The sequence below is a fragment of the Nothobranchius furzeri genome, chromosome 13, assembly GCF_043380555.1.
Source record: "Nothobranchius furzeri strain GRZ-AD chromosome 13, NfurGRZ-RIMD1, whole genome shotgun sequence".
NCBI lineage: Eukaryota > Metazoa > Chordata > Actinopteri > Cyprinodontiformes > Nothobranchiidae > Nothobranchius > Nothobranchius furzeri.
In genome coordinates, this window is record NC_091753.1 from 55,853,265 (window position 1) to 55,868,264 (window position 15,000).

General features: G+C 43.7%; 2 protein-coding genes across 5 annotated transcripts in view; both read left to right on the plus strand.

The window, feature by feature from the left end:
* LOC107395542 (olfactory receptor 52K1) overlaps window positions 1-15,000 on the plus strand; it is an 82,268-nt gene that overhangs the window by 48,890 nt on the left and 18,378 nt on the right. For 2 of the 4 annotated variants that reach the window (XM_070543660.1, XM_070543657.1), the window contains one exon: window positions 6,870-9,743. The gene's annotated coding sequence lies outside the window, so the exon portion shown is untranslated. The remainder of the gene's footprint in view (window positions 1-6,869; window positions 9,744-15,000) is intronic. The other 2 variants (XM_070543659.1, XM_070543658.1) reach the window with 2 other exon arrangements.
* LOC107395534 (olfactory receptor 10A6-like) lies at window positions 994-2,962 on the plus strand. The gene has a single exon (XM_015974926.3). It carries the CDS (start codon window positions 1,223-1,225, stop codon window positions 2,183-2,185), a length of 963 nt encoding a protein of 320 aa, XP_015830412.1. The 5' UTR covers window positions 994-1,222; the 3' UTR covers window positions 2,186-2,962.

A 15,000-nucleotide genomic window follows, 5' to 3' on the forward strand; every position in this document is an offset into this window, starting at 1 on the left:
CTCGGTTCCTTCCGTATAAGCATTGGGCGAGGCTGACCATGGGTGTTTCTCAATGCCAAGGAACCTCGCCTTGATGTCTTGGCCCCGCCCCAGTTGCCTAGGAGATACGTCATCAGGAGCCGCCAAGACGTGTTCCAATGTTCATGTTCTACCGTGGCGTGTGTTCTCCGTTTGTTAGTTGTTTAGCTAGCTGAGTACGGGTACACGGGAGGTGTCTTGTAGCCTAGCCTTGGTCAAAAATTACCCAGAATACACCGCTGTATTTCCAAAAGGACGGCGGATCAGAAGCCGGCAGCTACTTCGGTGACAATTTTCAAGTTTAAAAGTAAGTCAGCTAATTAAAAATGTTTTGTTTAGATCCAAAGAAGTTATCTATTGTTGGTTAGTTGCTTAGTAGCTACAGCTTCGGTGGTTAGCGGGTAGTAACTCACATATATTTTTAATTTAATAAACATATACATAATTTTACAAGTAAAAGGCTCGTTATGTATTTATAATGAAAATAATACGTATAAAATATAATGTTATCTTCCTTGTCACGTGACTGCCATGGAAGCCCCGGTCACGTGATGCAAGTCTGTTCCATTTAACCGTTTTCTTTGACCAAGGAAGGACAGTGTCCTCGTAAGTAAGGCGCCTGACATTGAGATACACCCCACAAACTAGCTCTAGGCGCATGTGTGTGTGTACGTGCATTTGTGTGTGTGCGTGTGTGTGTGTACGTGTGTGTGTGTGTACGTGCATGTGTGTGTGCGTGCATGTGTGTGTGCGCGTGTGTGTGTACGTGAATGTGTGTGTGCGCGTGTATGTGTGCATTTGTGTATGTGCATGTATGTGCATGTGTGTGTGTGCGTGTGTGTGCATGTGTGTGTGCGTGTGTGTGCTTGCATGTGTGTGTGTGTACGTGCATGTGTGTGTGCGTGTGTGTGCTTGCATGTGTGTGTGTGCGTGTGTGTACGTGCATGTGTGTGTGCGTGTGTGCATGTGTGTGTGTGTGTGTGTGTGTGTGTGTGCGTTTTGGTGCTGCAGAATGACGATGAAGAGTTTAAAAGAAGGACATGAGTTGAGGACACATTTAGCTGAGAGGTTTGTGTTAGTGGTGTGAGGGTTAGAGTCTGACCTGCTGTCAGGAACCTTTAATAGAACTGGGATGATTTAAAAACCTCTGATTCTTCATACGATTCCCAATAATCTAGTTTATTGTTTTTATTAACAACTTCTAATGAATTTGCTCTTTTTGATGATGGCGATGAATTTTTCACAGGTGTCATATTTTACCTTCAGTGCCTACCTGGATATCGGGCCTTTGAAGTACTTTGTCTTTGTGTTAGTTCTGATCCTGTACGTTTTAATCATTGGTTGTAACGTTCTGCTCATCGTGGTGATCTGTGTGAACAGGACTCTGCATGAACCCATGTACATGTTTCTGTGCAGCCTGTTAGTGAATGAGCTGTATGGAAGTACAGGCTTGTTTCCCTCCCTGCTGATTCAGCTTCTCTCTGATGTTCACACCATTTCTGCTCCTCTCTGTTTCCTGCAGATCGTCTGTATTTACATGTATGCAAATGTGGAGTTTTACAACTTAGCTGCCATGTCTTATGACCGATATCTGGCTATCTGCCACCCTCTTCAGTACAAAACACTGATGTCCCTTAACATGATCGTCCGTCTGATAGTTTTATCTTGGTGTCTCCCTCTTTTTTATGTTATCATATTGACATCACTAAGTGCCTCCTCTCAGCTTTGTGGAAATATTATTGACAGGCTGTTTTGCAACAATTATTATGTTGTAAAATTAGCATGCAGCAACACAACAGCCAGTAACGTTTATGGACTTGTTTACACGTTCACCGTTCCCATTGGTCTGGCTGTTCTGATCGTCTACACCTACATGAGGATCCTCAGAGTCTGCTGCTCTGGTTCCGGTCAGACCCGGCAGAAGGCCGTCAGCACCTGCATGCCACACCTGGTCTCTCTGCTAAACTTCTCGTTTGGTTGTTTTTTTGAGGTTTCCCAAGGCAGGTTCGACATGAGTTACGTTCCACACATCCTACGGATTATTTTGTCTGTGTACTTTATCACGTGTCAGCCGCTTCTGAACCCGGTTCTTTATGGAGTCCAGCTGAGGAAAATACGAATGAGCTGTAAAACTCTTTTCTTTAGGAAAAAGAATCTGGCTCCATGAGGGGAGGAGAGGGGAGTGAAGCTCAAGTCGACAATAAATGAAAGCACTGATATTGTTCATAAAGTGTATGAAACTTTAAATCTCTCTTTAGATGTTTGTAAATAAATGTGTCAACAATACATTCTCTATGGTCATGATGTTTTAACACATGACAGAATAACATAATTTAATGGGTTTGTTATTATTGTTGTTGTTGTTGTCAATATCAGGCAAGGCAGCTTTATTTATAAAGCACATTTAAAACACAAGGTAATTCAGTGTGCTTTACAATTAGCATGAAATGACACAACAACAACAACAAACAGGAGAACACAAATTAATTCAATTCAAGTTTGTTTATCAAGCACCAAATCACGACAAGCGTCGTCTCAAGGCACTTCACACAGTAAACAGTCCAATACAGTTCAGTTCATTAAGCCAATCAGAAAAAGGTTTTCTATATAAGGAACCCAGCAGGTTGCATCGAGTCACTGACTAGTGTCAGAGTCTTTACAACTATCCTCATACTAAGCAAGCATGTAGCGACAGTGGAGAGGAAAACTCTCTTTTAACAGGAAGAAACCTCCAGAGGATCCTGGCTCAGTATAAGCAGCCATCCTCCATGACTCACTGGGGATGGAGAAGACAGAGCAGACACACACAAACACGCACTCAAGCACGCACGCACACACACACACACACACACACACACACACACACACACACACACGCACGCACGCACGCACGCACGCGCACACGCACGCACGCACGCACGCACACACACACACACACACACAAACACACACACACACACATTACATCACAGATTACAGTGGAGAATGTAAACAATCCTTATGGCATGGTATGGGGGCCAAAATGAAGACTACTGCCCAGCAGCAGGAGGCTATATAAATCCTGAAGCAAACTACCGACCTGATTAATGATAAGCTGGCGCCGGTAACTGAGAGGCTGGCGCTGCTTACTGAGAAATAGCACCTTTACCGGCGTTACTACTAGATACGCTAGGGACTAGCAGCCCTCAGCTAGTCATTGACTGGATCACATACTCCCTCTGCTGTCTGTTAGCATGGATAGGCTAGCGTTAGCCTGGACGGGCTGGTGTTAGCATCGGAGAGGCTAGCCATTAGCGTGCCTAGGCTGGCCACTAGCTGGATTTCCTACCCCCTCGACGGACGTTTAGCATGATAGGCTGGCGTTAGCATCAGAGAGGCTAGCCATTAGCATGTGTCGGAGAGCCACTTACACTATTAGATGCATTTTTTTGTACTTTTATTAAATGTATGACATACTATGAGACCTGCAATCACAGTTGTTCCTTTGACAGAATACGTTGTTATACAGATTAATAGCTAGCCTTTGCAATGCTAACACCAGCCCGTCCAGGCTAACGCTAGCCTATCCATGCTAATAGACAGCGTGTGATCCAGTCAATGACCAGCCGAGGGCTGCTAGTCCCTAGCGTATCTAGTAGTAATGCCGGTAAAGGTGCTATTTCTCAGGAAGCAGCACCAGCGTCTCAGTTACCGGTGCCAGCTTATCATTAATCAGGCTGGTAGTTTGCATCGGAACTTATATAGCCTCCTGCTGCTGGGCAGTAGTCTTAATTTTGCTCCCCATACTGTGCCATGAATCCTAACCCCACGAATGAATTCATTCAAAGGCTGATGAGCACATTAGTAAGTAAGTAAGTAAAAGTTTATTTATAGAGCGCCTTTCACAGATATGAATCACAAAGCGCTGTACAACATGATAAAGATCAGGGCAAATACCTCTAACCAATAAAAACATCAGAAAAACAATAGCAGTGATAAAATAGTAAATAAAATCACGAGTAAAAACAAAGTGAAGGTGTGAACCCGAACAAAGCCATCTTTTAGAACATTTAGGGAGGGAACATCGGGATGAAAATGTGAGTTTTAGATGATTTTTAAAGACCTCTACAGTGTTAGAGAGACTGAGATTTGAAGGCAGACTGTTCCAAAGTCTGGGGGCAATAGTCTGAAAGGCCCTGTCCCCTTTGATTTTCAGTCTGGTTCGAGGAACAGTCAGGAGGTTTTCAGATGTGGATCTGAGGTTCCGTGAGGTGGTGTGTGGGGATAAAAGGTCAGTTAGGTAGCTTGGAGCCTGGTTGTTAAGAGCTCTATAGGTCAGGACTTCTTCGTCTTCGTCTTCCTCCGCTTATCCGGGTCCGGGTCGCGGGGGCAGCATCCCAATTAGGGAGCTCCAGGCCGTCCTCTCCCCGGCCTTGTCCACCAGCTCCTCCGGCAGGACCCCAAGGCGTTCCCGGACCAGATTGGAGATGTAACCTCTCCAACGTGTCCTGGGTCGACCCGGGGGCCTTCTGCCGGCAGGACATGCCCGAAACACCTCCCCGGGGAGGCGTCCAGGAGGCATTCTGACCAGATGCCCAAACCACCTCAACTGGCTCCTTTCGATCCGGAGGAGCAGCGGTTCTACTCCGAGTCCCTCCCGAATGTCCGAGCTCCTCACCCTATCTCTAAGGCTGAGCCCGGCCACCCTACGGAGGAAACTCATTTTGGCCGCTTGTATCCGCGATCTCGTTCTTTCGGTCATTACCGAAAGCTCATGACCATAGGTGAGGATTGGGACGTAGATCGACCGGTAAATCGAGAGCCTGGCTTTCTGGCTCAGCTCCCTCTTCCCCACGACAGATCGGCTCAGCGTCCGCATCACTGCAGACGCCGAACCAATCCGCCTGTCGATCTGTCGAGGTCAGGACTAAAACTTTAAACTGTATTCTATATTATACCGGGAGCCAGTGGAGGGACTGTAAAACTGGAGTGATGTGGGCTCGTCTGCTGGATTTGGTTAGGAGCCTGGCTGCTGCATTTTGGATGGCTTGAAGGTGTGAGAGGGAGGTTTTGCTGAGACCAGTAAAAAGAGCGTTACAATAGTCTAAGCGTGATGACACAAAGGCATGGATGATTTTTTCCAGATCTGCAGTAGAAACCAGTTTACGGACTTTTGAAATATTTCTCAGTTGAAAGAAACAAGAGCGGGAGATGGTTTTGACGTGTGAGTCTAAACTTAAAACTGGATCAAAAATAACTCCCAGGTTTCTAATGTTGGCCTTGGCTGATGGGCAAAAAGAGGCAATTTCTTGCTCGATTTTTGGCTGAAGTTCCGGGGGTGCAGCGATCAGGGTCTCTGTCTTGTTAGCATTGAGGACTAGGAAGTTGCTGGACAGCCAGTTACTGATCTGGGTCAGGCAGAGTACAAGGGTGGCCAGCCTGTCCAACTGGTGTGGCATAAAGGACATATAGACCTGAATATCATCAGCGTAGATGTGGTAGGAGATGTCTGGGAAAGACTGAATGATGCCAGCTAGGGGAAGAATATAGAATGCAAATAGTAGAGGCCCTAGAACTGAACCTTGTGGGACCCCGCATGTTAGAGAGGCAGTATCTGAAGAGAAGGTTTCGGACTTCACTGTGAATGTTCTGTTAGTGAGATAGGAAGAGAGCCAGTCTAGAGCAGAACCTGAAATCCCAGCCAGGGCCTTTAACCTGTTTAGTAGAACGTTGTGGTCTACAGTGTCAAAAGCTGCACTGAGGTCAAGCAGGACCATGACAGAGCATTTCCCTGCATCAGCAGCCATTAGGAGGTCATTATGCACCCTTACTAAAGCAGTCTCAGTTGAGTGCTGCTTCAGAAAGGCAGACTGGAAGGGGTCAGAGATCTTTGACTTAGAAAACCAGGATCTGAGTTTGGTTTCAACCACCTTCTCAAGTACTTTGCTGATGAAAGGTAGTTTAGAAATGGGCCTAAATTTACTGGTGGAGCTGGCGTCAAGGTTGGGTTTCTTTAAGAGAGGAGTCACTACTGCATTTTTAAAGTAAGATGGAACACATTCTTGGCTCAGTGAGCTGTTGATTATAGTCAACAGAGATGGACTGATAGCGCCAAGGGACCCGACTAAGACAGAGGGAGTTAAGAAATCTGAAGAGCATGATGAGAGCTTCATCTCACTGATTATTGAGGTTAAGTCATTTAGTGTAGTTGGGGAGAAGGAGGTGAAGGACTCGGAGCACTGAGGGGCCTCCCCTCCTGGGGGGGGGGGGGGGGATGGTGGAATGCTGGATCTCAGATTTAACACCTTGTTTGCAAAAAAGTGGAGAAATCTGTTACAGTCATCAGCTGAAGATAGCTGATCCTGCTGCGGAGGAGAAAACACGATGCTGGAGATGGTATCAAACAAAACCTTAGGATTATTCTTATTTTGACATACGAGGTTGCTGAAGAAAGAAGATCTGGCATTTTCTACAGCTTGGTTGTATGACTCGAGAAGTTCTTTAAAATATTCGCGATGAACAACCAGACCTGTCCTCTTCCACCGTCGTTCCGCTTTTCTATAGGAGCGTCTAATTTCAAGAATGTGGTTGTTCAGCCAGGGTGAAGTCGAGGCACTGGAACTGCGGCTGGTTTTGTAAGGAGCGACCTGATCTAGAATTTTGAGGCAGTGATCATTAAATGAGTTGGTAAGGAGCTCTACGTCATCAGAGGAAGGAGGTACAAAGTCAAAGAGGGAGGAGAAATTTAAAATGGTAGAACTGTTCATAATACATCTTTGCTTAGCAGAGTCTGGTAAAAGAGATTCAGAATTTAGGTTGATATGAAAAGAAACTGGCTTATGGTCACTGAACACAACATCATGTATCTGCAGCTTATCAACAAGAAGTCCGTATCACCAACACGTGTTGGTGAAACAGCAGGAGCTGGAGCCTCCAACCCCCGACAGGCTACTCGACCCCGTGTGATGTTGTTGAAACTTCTGAATTATGCGGATAATGGACGGATAATGAACGCAGCACAACTTAAAGGTACTGTACTTTTGGACAATCAGAAAATAATGTTTTTCCCAGATGTCTCGCCTGAATTACTCAAGAGGCAAAAATCTTTTACTGCGGTGAAGAAAGCTTTGGCCTCTCTTTCCATCCCTTCTCTGAGGTATGGAATTGTGCATCCTGCGAGGCTCCTGATTACCAACAAGAAGTCCGTAGGGAAAGACCAGATCCAGGGTGTGGCCTGCTCTGTGAGTGGGACCAGACAAGTGTTGAGAGAAGTTAAAAGAGTTCATCATGTTTAGGAACTTCCTGGTAGAGCTGTTAGATAGATCCTCAGCGTAGATGTTGAAATCTCCAACAATGATTATCCTGTCTAGTTTAATAGTTGAAGATAGGAGGTCCTGAAAGTCAGACAGGAAGGATGAAGTTGATCCAGGTGGGCGATAGACCAGAATTCCATAAACTGGGGAACTCGACCAATTTTAATCATGATCATCTCGAATGAGCTGTAGGAGTTTGAGGATATAATTTGGCACGAAAAGTGTTTCTTAAAGATAACAGCTGTTCCTCCACTGCGGGCTGTGGTTCGTGGAGCAGAGAAGAAAGAGCAGTCTTGAGGACAGAGTTCACAGAGATGTCCTGCCGGCAGGAGGCCCCCGGGTCAACCCAGGACACGTTGGAGAGGTTACATCTCCAATCTGGTCCGGGAACGCCTTGGGGTCCTGCCGGAGAAGCTGGTGGAGGTGGCCGGGGAGAGGACGGTCTGGAGCTCCCTAGTTGGGATGCTGCCCCCACGACCCGGACCCGGATAAGCGGAAGAAGACGACGACGACGACAATGAAGTAGTCCTGCATGTTTTTCAGGTAACAATAAAAGTGTTGGAAAAATGGGAGGGGATGAATGGATATGCAGCTGAGAAAGCCATGCTTCAGCAAATTCATTTGTACCCTAAATAAAATGGTTTTGAAATTAAGCGTTTCTTTGGTTTTATTGTCTTTCACTAAAAATAAATACCAACTAGCTAAATAGTTATCAGCTGTAGTAGTTAAATTCTGTTGCTGTGAGCTGCTGTGATACACAATAGGACAGTGTTATGGATATTTTGTAACTAATTTAGTTGCTGGTGAGAGAGGAGTGTTGCTGAAATGTTTTTCACTGCTTCTGGGAGTCCTATACTTTAGCAATTGGTGTAGGTCAAAAGTTCATCTTGGGCTTAACAATGAAACTGAATATTTAGCAAGTACTATTTTGTGTTCTATATATTATACTATTATATGTGTTCTCATTTTTTCCATATATGTTTTCTTATTCACTTTACAGCCTTTTATTGTTATATATATATGCCAACCGGCTGAACAAGCTGATTAGAAGGGCTGGGTCTGTCCTGGGTGTTAGACTTGAGAACCTGGAGGAGGTGTCTGAGGGGAGAATGCTAACAAAGCTTCTCTCTATCATGGACAACCCCACCCACCCCATGCACGCCCACATGATGGACCAATCGAAGCACACGCAGCAAAAGACTCATTGCCCCGAAATGCAGAACTGACCGCAACAGGAAATCCTTTGTACCGGTGGCAATGGGATTGTTTAACTCTTCCTCACCCTGTAGGTGATTCTCCTAATACCTATACCTAGGTTATTCTGTTCCCTCCCAGACTGTGCAATATTACCCAAGAGTTCTGATTGTAAATATGTTTTTATCCCCCCATCATATCATATGCTGCTACAAACCCTTATTCTATTACACAATACTTTAATCACTTTTGTGAATCTCCTGCACCGACGACTTAATTACTTATTCACAAGGATGCAGTCATGTATTTATTTGTTGAGATATGCGATTGTTTGTTTTTGCACTATCCTACAGGGTACTACTGTAGATAATTTTTTACTGTATATATTGTATATCATGTTTCTATTTCACCTGTTCCTTTGTCTCTCCTACTGCTTTGTGCATGTACATGACACAAGAATTTCCCTCGGGATAAATAAAGTTGTTCTTATCTTATCTTATCTTATCTTATCTTATCTTATCTTATCTTATATATACACATATGTATGTGCTACTGTCATAAAATTCCCTGTCTGAAGGACAAAGGGATTTAATACAACGTTATTTAAAAGATTGCCAGTCCAGATCTGAAGAGAAAAAAAAAATCCGAAATAAAAAGCTTTTTCCGGTAAGTTTTGTTTAAAAAAAACTACTTCCAGTGAAAGTAATGACTTCTGGTTAAGGGAAAGACCCACGGTGTAATATTTCTCTTAAATATGTACATATCGAAGAGAACGACACTGTATGGTTTTTCTCGACAAATCCAAACTACTTCCGGCGAAGGTAATGACCCGATGTCTTGTTTTTCCGGATACGTCATTTCCTGTCACGGCAAAGACGCCAGCTGCATGTCTACAGCCAGATGCTTGTGAGTGTTACAGCCAAGGACTCTTATGGTAGCAGAGTCGTTCAACCATGGTTTTCTGGCTAAAAGTACCCCCCCCCCCCACTTCTGTTTGTTTCTGTTATGCAGTTAGCCATTGTTAAGGGTGTGTCCTTTAGATTGTTGTCAGTCATCTGCCCCATCCTCAAAGCCCCACTCTTAGTTCTATTTTTGCATTTTACAGGTGTGACGAAACACGTGGCTAAGATGGCAGTGGTGGGAACCTACCATTGAGCTCTAATTCAGCTTTTCAGAAACCTAAGGGTGATGGCGCCGAGGGTCCGGGTGGAACCTTAAGTGCTTTATAAATAAATGAAGGTAAGTACAAGAATGCTGGTATTTATACTGGTGTCCATACTGGTCCAGACAGGGGATTTCCTTCTACACTGATTTTTGTGAAATCTCAGAACACGGTTTGATCCAGTTGACCCACAAATTCCATGTCTTAAATTTGGACATGATAGGATTGAGGAAAACCACTAAAGTCTTATTCATCAGACAAATTCCAGTTTGTCTATACTGGGGTGCTCAACTAAATTTGTTCAAGGACCAGATTTTTTTTCTTCTAAAGTAAACTTCATGTAGCCCTCCCACTGTCTTTATGGGTGACCCCGCGAGGAAAGTTGACCATTGAGCAGGGTTGATGGTTTATCCCTTGAGGTCCACGTGGCAGGGGTGAGGTGGTGCTCACCCCTGCCACGTGGACCCAAGGGATAAACCATCAATCCTGCTCAATGATGAACTTTCCTCGCGGGGTCACACCTATTAGGACAGTGGGAGGGGTATTGTTGTATCTCAATTCAATAATATCTTAAATGGCTTTGATTTCCATCTAAACTGTTTTGATTGTAGTTTTAGTTGTTTGGAGAACGTAATTAATAGGGATGAGCGAGTACACCACTATATGTATCTTTATCTGTTCAACCAACTAAATTATCTGTATCTGTATCTGTACTTGGAATGGGCGTGGCATAACCCGGAAGTGGGCGTGGTTTAACCGGAAGTGAGTGTGGTTTACATCAATATATTAATTTCAGTCTGAAATTAATATGGATTGATCAGAAGTTGCTATGTGTATTGTTTATTTGATTAAACTATTTACAGAGCAGCCTCAGAATTGAGATTAAATATTTTTTTATCACAATAGTAAAGGAACTATTTCAGAACAAGTGTTTCAATAAAATCAGAACATTAATATTTAAGTGCATGGATTAATACATCTGAACTCATGCAGTAGGAACTAGGAAATATGAAATGCTAGAACCAGACACAACTTTATATATATTTTTTAATTTTAATTTGATTAAACTGATGTTTTTCTTAACGTTCTTGGCATTTTGCCCCACACAAAGTTAAACAAAACAATGTTGATTAAGGTGTGTGTGTCTGAGAGAGATAGAGAGGGAGAGAGGGAGATAGAGGGAGTAAAAAAAAAAAAAAAAGACCCGACCGGAGCGGAGGTAGGGAGTGACTGATGCAGCACGTCAGCTCTGTCTTGTCAAATGCACCATGTAAGTTACGAAAAAAGTAAATTTAAATATTCAACCGAAAAAGAGGCGAGCTGAAGAAAACCTAGGGAAAACTGAAGAAACGTGAGCAACAGTGAAGCAATCACAGCGAGATCCGCTACTGTCTGTATGTGTGCATGGATGAGCTGGATGGACTGAGCTCCCGGCCGGCTGGAGAGTTTTGTGTGTAGGGAGTGCGGGCGCTCTATGCGACTGGCCAATCACAGAGCGTGAAGACAGTCAGTTACCCAATGAGGATTTTCCTTCAGCACGATTACAGATATTTACCGGTTTTACTCGTGTCATGCTCGTACTCATCAAAAACGCTTTATCCGTACCGGATACTCGTTTCAGACGAGTATCCGGCTCATCCCTAGTAATTAATTACGTTTAGTGTCGCGTGCACGTCCCATTTGTCGGTTCCGTTAAAACCCAGTTCCGTTAGAACTTATGAGACTGTGCATCTTTCAGGGTTCGGTGGGGATATTGGTGAGTTTTATTGTACTAGACCCTGGTATGGACTTCCTAAGTTTAGAATCAGTCTTCTATTTTAAGGTAGAATGATATGCAAGACTTGTCCCTTTGTAATAGCCCACTTCTTTTTAATCAATCCCGTTATCTATTGGTTTAGATACTAGGGACGAAGCCCGGCGGGAGGCCAGCCCGCTGGCAATTATTTGGGTTATTTGGATTAATTGCGCCCCTGTTAGCTTATGTGGGTGGTTGGTAACTATAAAATGATTCTTGTTAGTTGATCAGGCTAACATAGATTTATCAATTTATCTAATTAATCCAACCTCCCAGCGCTGATAGAGACTTTTTCACACTTGCAATCAGAGCCAAAAATTAACCTCTAATGTTTTGGTTTTATCATCCTTACGACACCGTTACTCGCGGGAGAGGAAGGAGACAAGCTCCTTTTATCTTAAGGTTTCTTTATATTAATCTGTCACAAACCGTAAAGTAAATCCTGATAACTCAGGAACTTATAATTAATGTGCTTACCTCTGCCCTATATGGTCAGGGCTCCCACTTTTAAGCTTTAGAGAAAACCTGGAAGAATCAGGAGTGTGAATATCTTTCCAAAAAGTTTATTACAAGATTAAAAAATACAAAAATGAGTAGATATAGGTTTAACCACTTCCCCCAAGGAGAAATTAGTCCTAATGATTAATTAAGAAATAAGGAGTTGATTTACACCAACTCTGTTTTCGAGCTACGGCTTCTTCTGTCTCTGTCGACTGCCCCAAAACTCGTACTTCTGCTTCTCTCCAAAAACTGACCTGTCGTCCTCTGTCCCCCGTCCAGAGGACGGAGGATGACCTCTCCAAATCTGCTCTGTCTCTCTCTGTCGTCTGCTCCAGCTGCTGTGTCCCAGCTCTGCTCAGAGCTGCTCTTTTATACCCTCCCTGGGCCAGCTTAGACGAGGTAAAAGTCACATATATCATTATCTCATGACAGTAAGTTCATGGGGTCATTTACCAGATACACACTTTTTAGCTCAACACAAGACATTTGGTATCATTTTCACTACATGCAGCATTCTTCAGTTTCCCTCCAACATTCCTGACGATGCGTGAATGAATCAGAAGGTTTCTTTCAGCGAGAGAAGCGTTCTGGGTGGAAAATTGTTTTGCAGCTAACTTTAGAGAAAACAGCATAAAGACGCAATCTGTCGAAAGTGTCTTACTCACCCAGATCAGGAGACCCTCTTCTGGATCCAAGATGTCAGGTGGAGATGATGTCCTCCGGGCACGAGGTTGATAGAAAGACCTTAGTGCGACCAAATCGGCCCTGAGATGTCTCCGTGGGTCACACAACTGATGAAACTGGTTGCGTATCAAAATCAATAACTCAGAAGGAGTTTGGCGTCAGCTGGCTACAGTTGCGTTTATTCGAAGCAAGACTATCGGCATGACAGAATGCTTAGTAGAGACTTGGGCGGCCGCCTCTCGTCTCCTGGTATGGTTCAAGAACTACTCTTACAGCTGTGGGATTTGGTTTTAACAAAACCCTCAGAACATGCACTCTCAGCGTCAGAAAGCTTGGCCATGAGTAAAGACATGTGAAGTGTTTTAACTTTACCCTGGATACCCTCTGCATGAGGTGGTTAAACGTGCAAGATGACCTTCTGGTTTACTGAACACACATTACGGATTATCATTATTACCCAAAGCATAATAAGTAATTTCAGTAATTAAAATACATTCATACTGAACCAAGATTTATGATGATTGTAATAAACAGTAATAAAGTCAAAGTTAATTAAAATTATTATTTAAAATTATTATTGTAAAATCTTGAAGTGTCCTTCATCTTGGGACGGAACAGCAGATAAAGAAGGTGTTTAAGCAGACATCATGGCTCCTCACGGGTGTTGTGGTTATTAGCCAACAAATAATGTGTAAGCTTTACTTACTCTTTGGATTCATCAATAAAATTCGTAAATATGGAAATATTTACCGATTTATTACGTAATTAGGATATCCGTGGATATGCCTCGGGGCACCACCCCTTTTTATAGGGGAAAAATTAATCCAAACCTCTATCAATCTGTCAAAAGTTCGTAAAATTCTTTTAACGAGCAGCGGTCATATCCTATCCAACACAGACAAATTCACTTGAGACAAAACTTAATTGGCAATAACATTTATTGACTAATATAATCACCTTAGCTCCTTCAAAGCACTAGCCAATCAATATCAACCAACTGATTTCATCAAACAAACAACAAGCAATGAAACCATGGAATGATAATGTGAAGTAACAATCTAATCAGACTGGTGGGGTGAGATGGTGATGTGATCAGCAATGGTGAGGCTGCTTGATGATGTAACCAGGCAGAGATAGGCTGATTACCAAACTGGAGGGAGTTTTGAAAACAAAATGGCGGATCCTTTGTTTGGCTGACCAAAGGATCGAATTGTGTGTGTGTGTGTGGAATTTAGCTTGTCTTCCCAAACACGCACGATCAGTGGGTGTGGGACCCTGATCAGATATGTATTTGACGGTGTGAGCAAACGTTCACAGTAAACTTAATCAAAACACTTCAAATCACTTCACAAAGATTAAAAAAAAAACTTCAGATCAGTCATAAAGGCAAATCACATATCTAAACAGTCTGTCAGCCTGGCCACAGCATAAACAAACTTAGATATTAAACAATAAAAGAACGGAGCTTACTTCGAAATGGTCCGTTGACGCTTTTCGTACGGAAGAGAGAGACCGTCTGTTAATTTAAAGCAGTCACGTGGTCGACCGCTTGTGTTGGACTATTAGAGAAGCGGGAGAGAAAGAGAGAGATAAAAAAAAGAAAATCTTGCATGAACGAACACAAGACGTCCCTCTGTGTCCGGGGCTGAGCAGATCAGATGGCATTGGTCCGTTGATCTCAGCAGCTAGGCCTCATACACACGCTGTCTGGAGCGGTAGGAGCAGAGACGGGGGGGTCTCTTTACACCAGATGAACTGTACGGGAAGAGGAAGAGTTCCGCTCTGCGCCTCGGCTTTATAGACTCGTCCAGCGGGCGGTCTCTGTAGGGGCCGGTATCTCACTGGGCCGGTCAGACTTGGCATCGCGTGATGACATCATCAAGCTGCTGCCGGCTGCAGAGGATCATGGGACATGGAGTCCCTGCTGGCGCTGATATCAATATGCTTTATTGTCTACGCTTCAGGACGTAGATGGCATAGTCCTTTGGAGAAAATACTGCGTAGTAATTTTCTCATGAGGGCAGGACCCCAACACAGGTTAATCTGTGGGGCAAAGTTACAGTTCAGCCCAGCTTGACCCAGCTGGGAAACTGTGACCTTTGTCACAAATTAGAGGCCATTCATGACACTACACAATTATAAGGATTTGGTGCTCGGCCGGATACGCTTTACTTGTATAAATGCTACTGGGTCAAATGAATAGACATCACAGGGAACATTTCTATCAGTATACTAATGACACTTCCTGGCCTGCCACCTTTTGGTGATACAGTGATATGAGTGTCCCAGTGATCCCAGGAGAGAAGTTGTCTGGAGTTTCATGCCCCTGGTACAGTCATCAGGTCCTAGGTGAA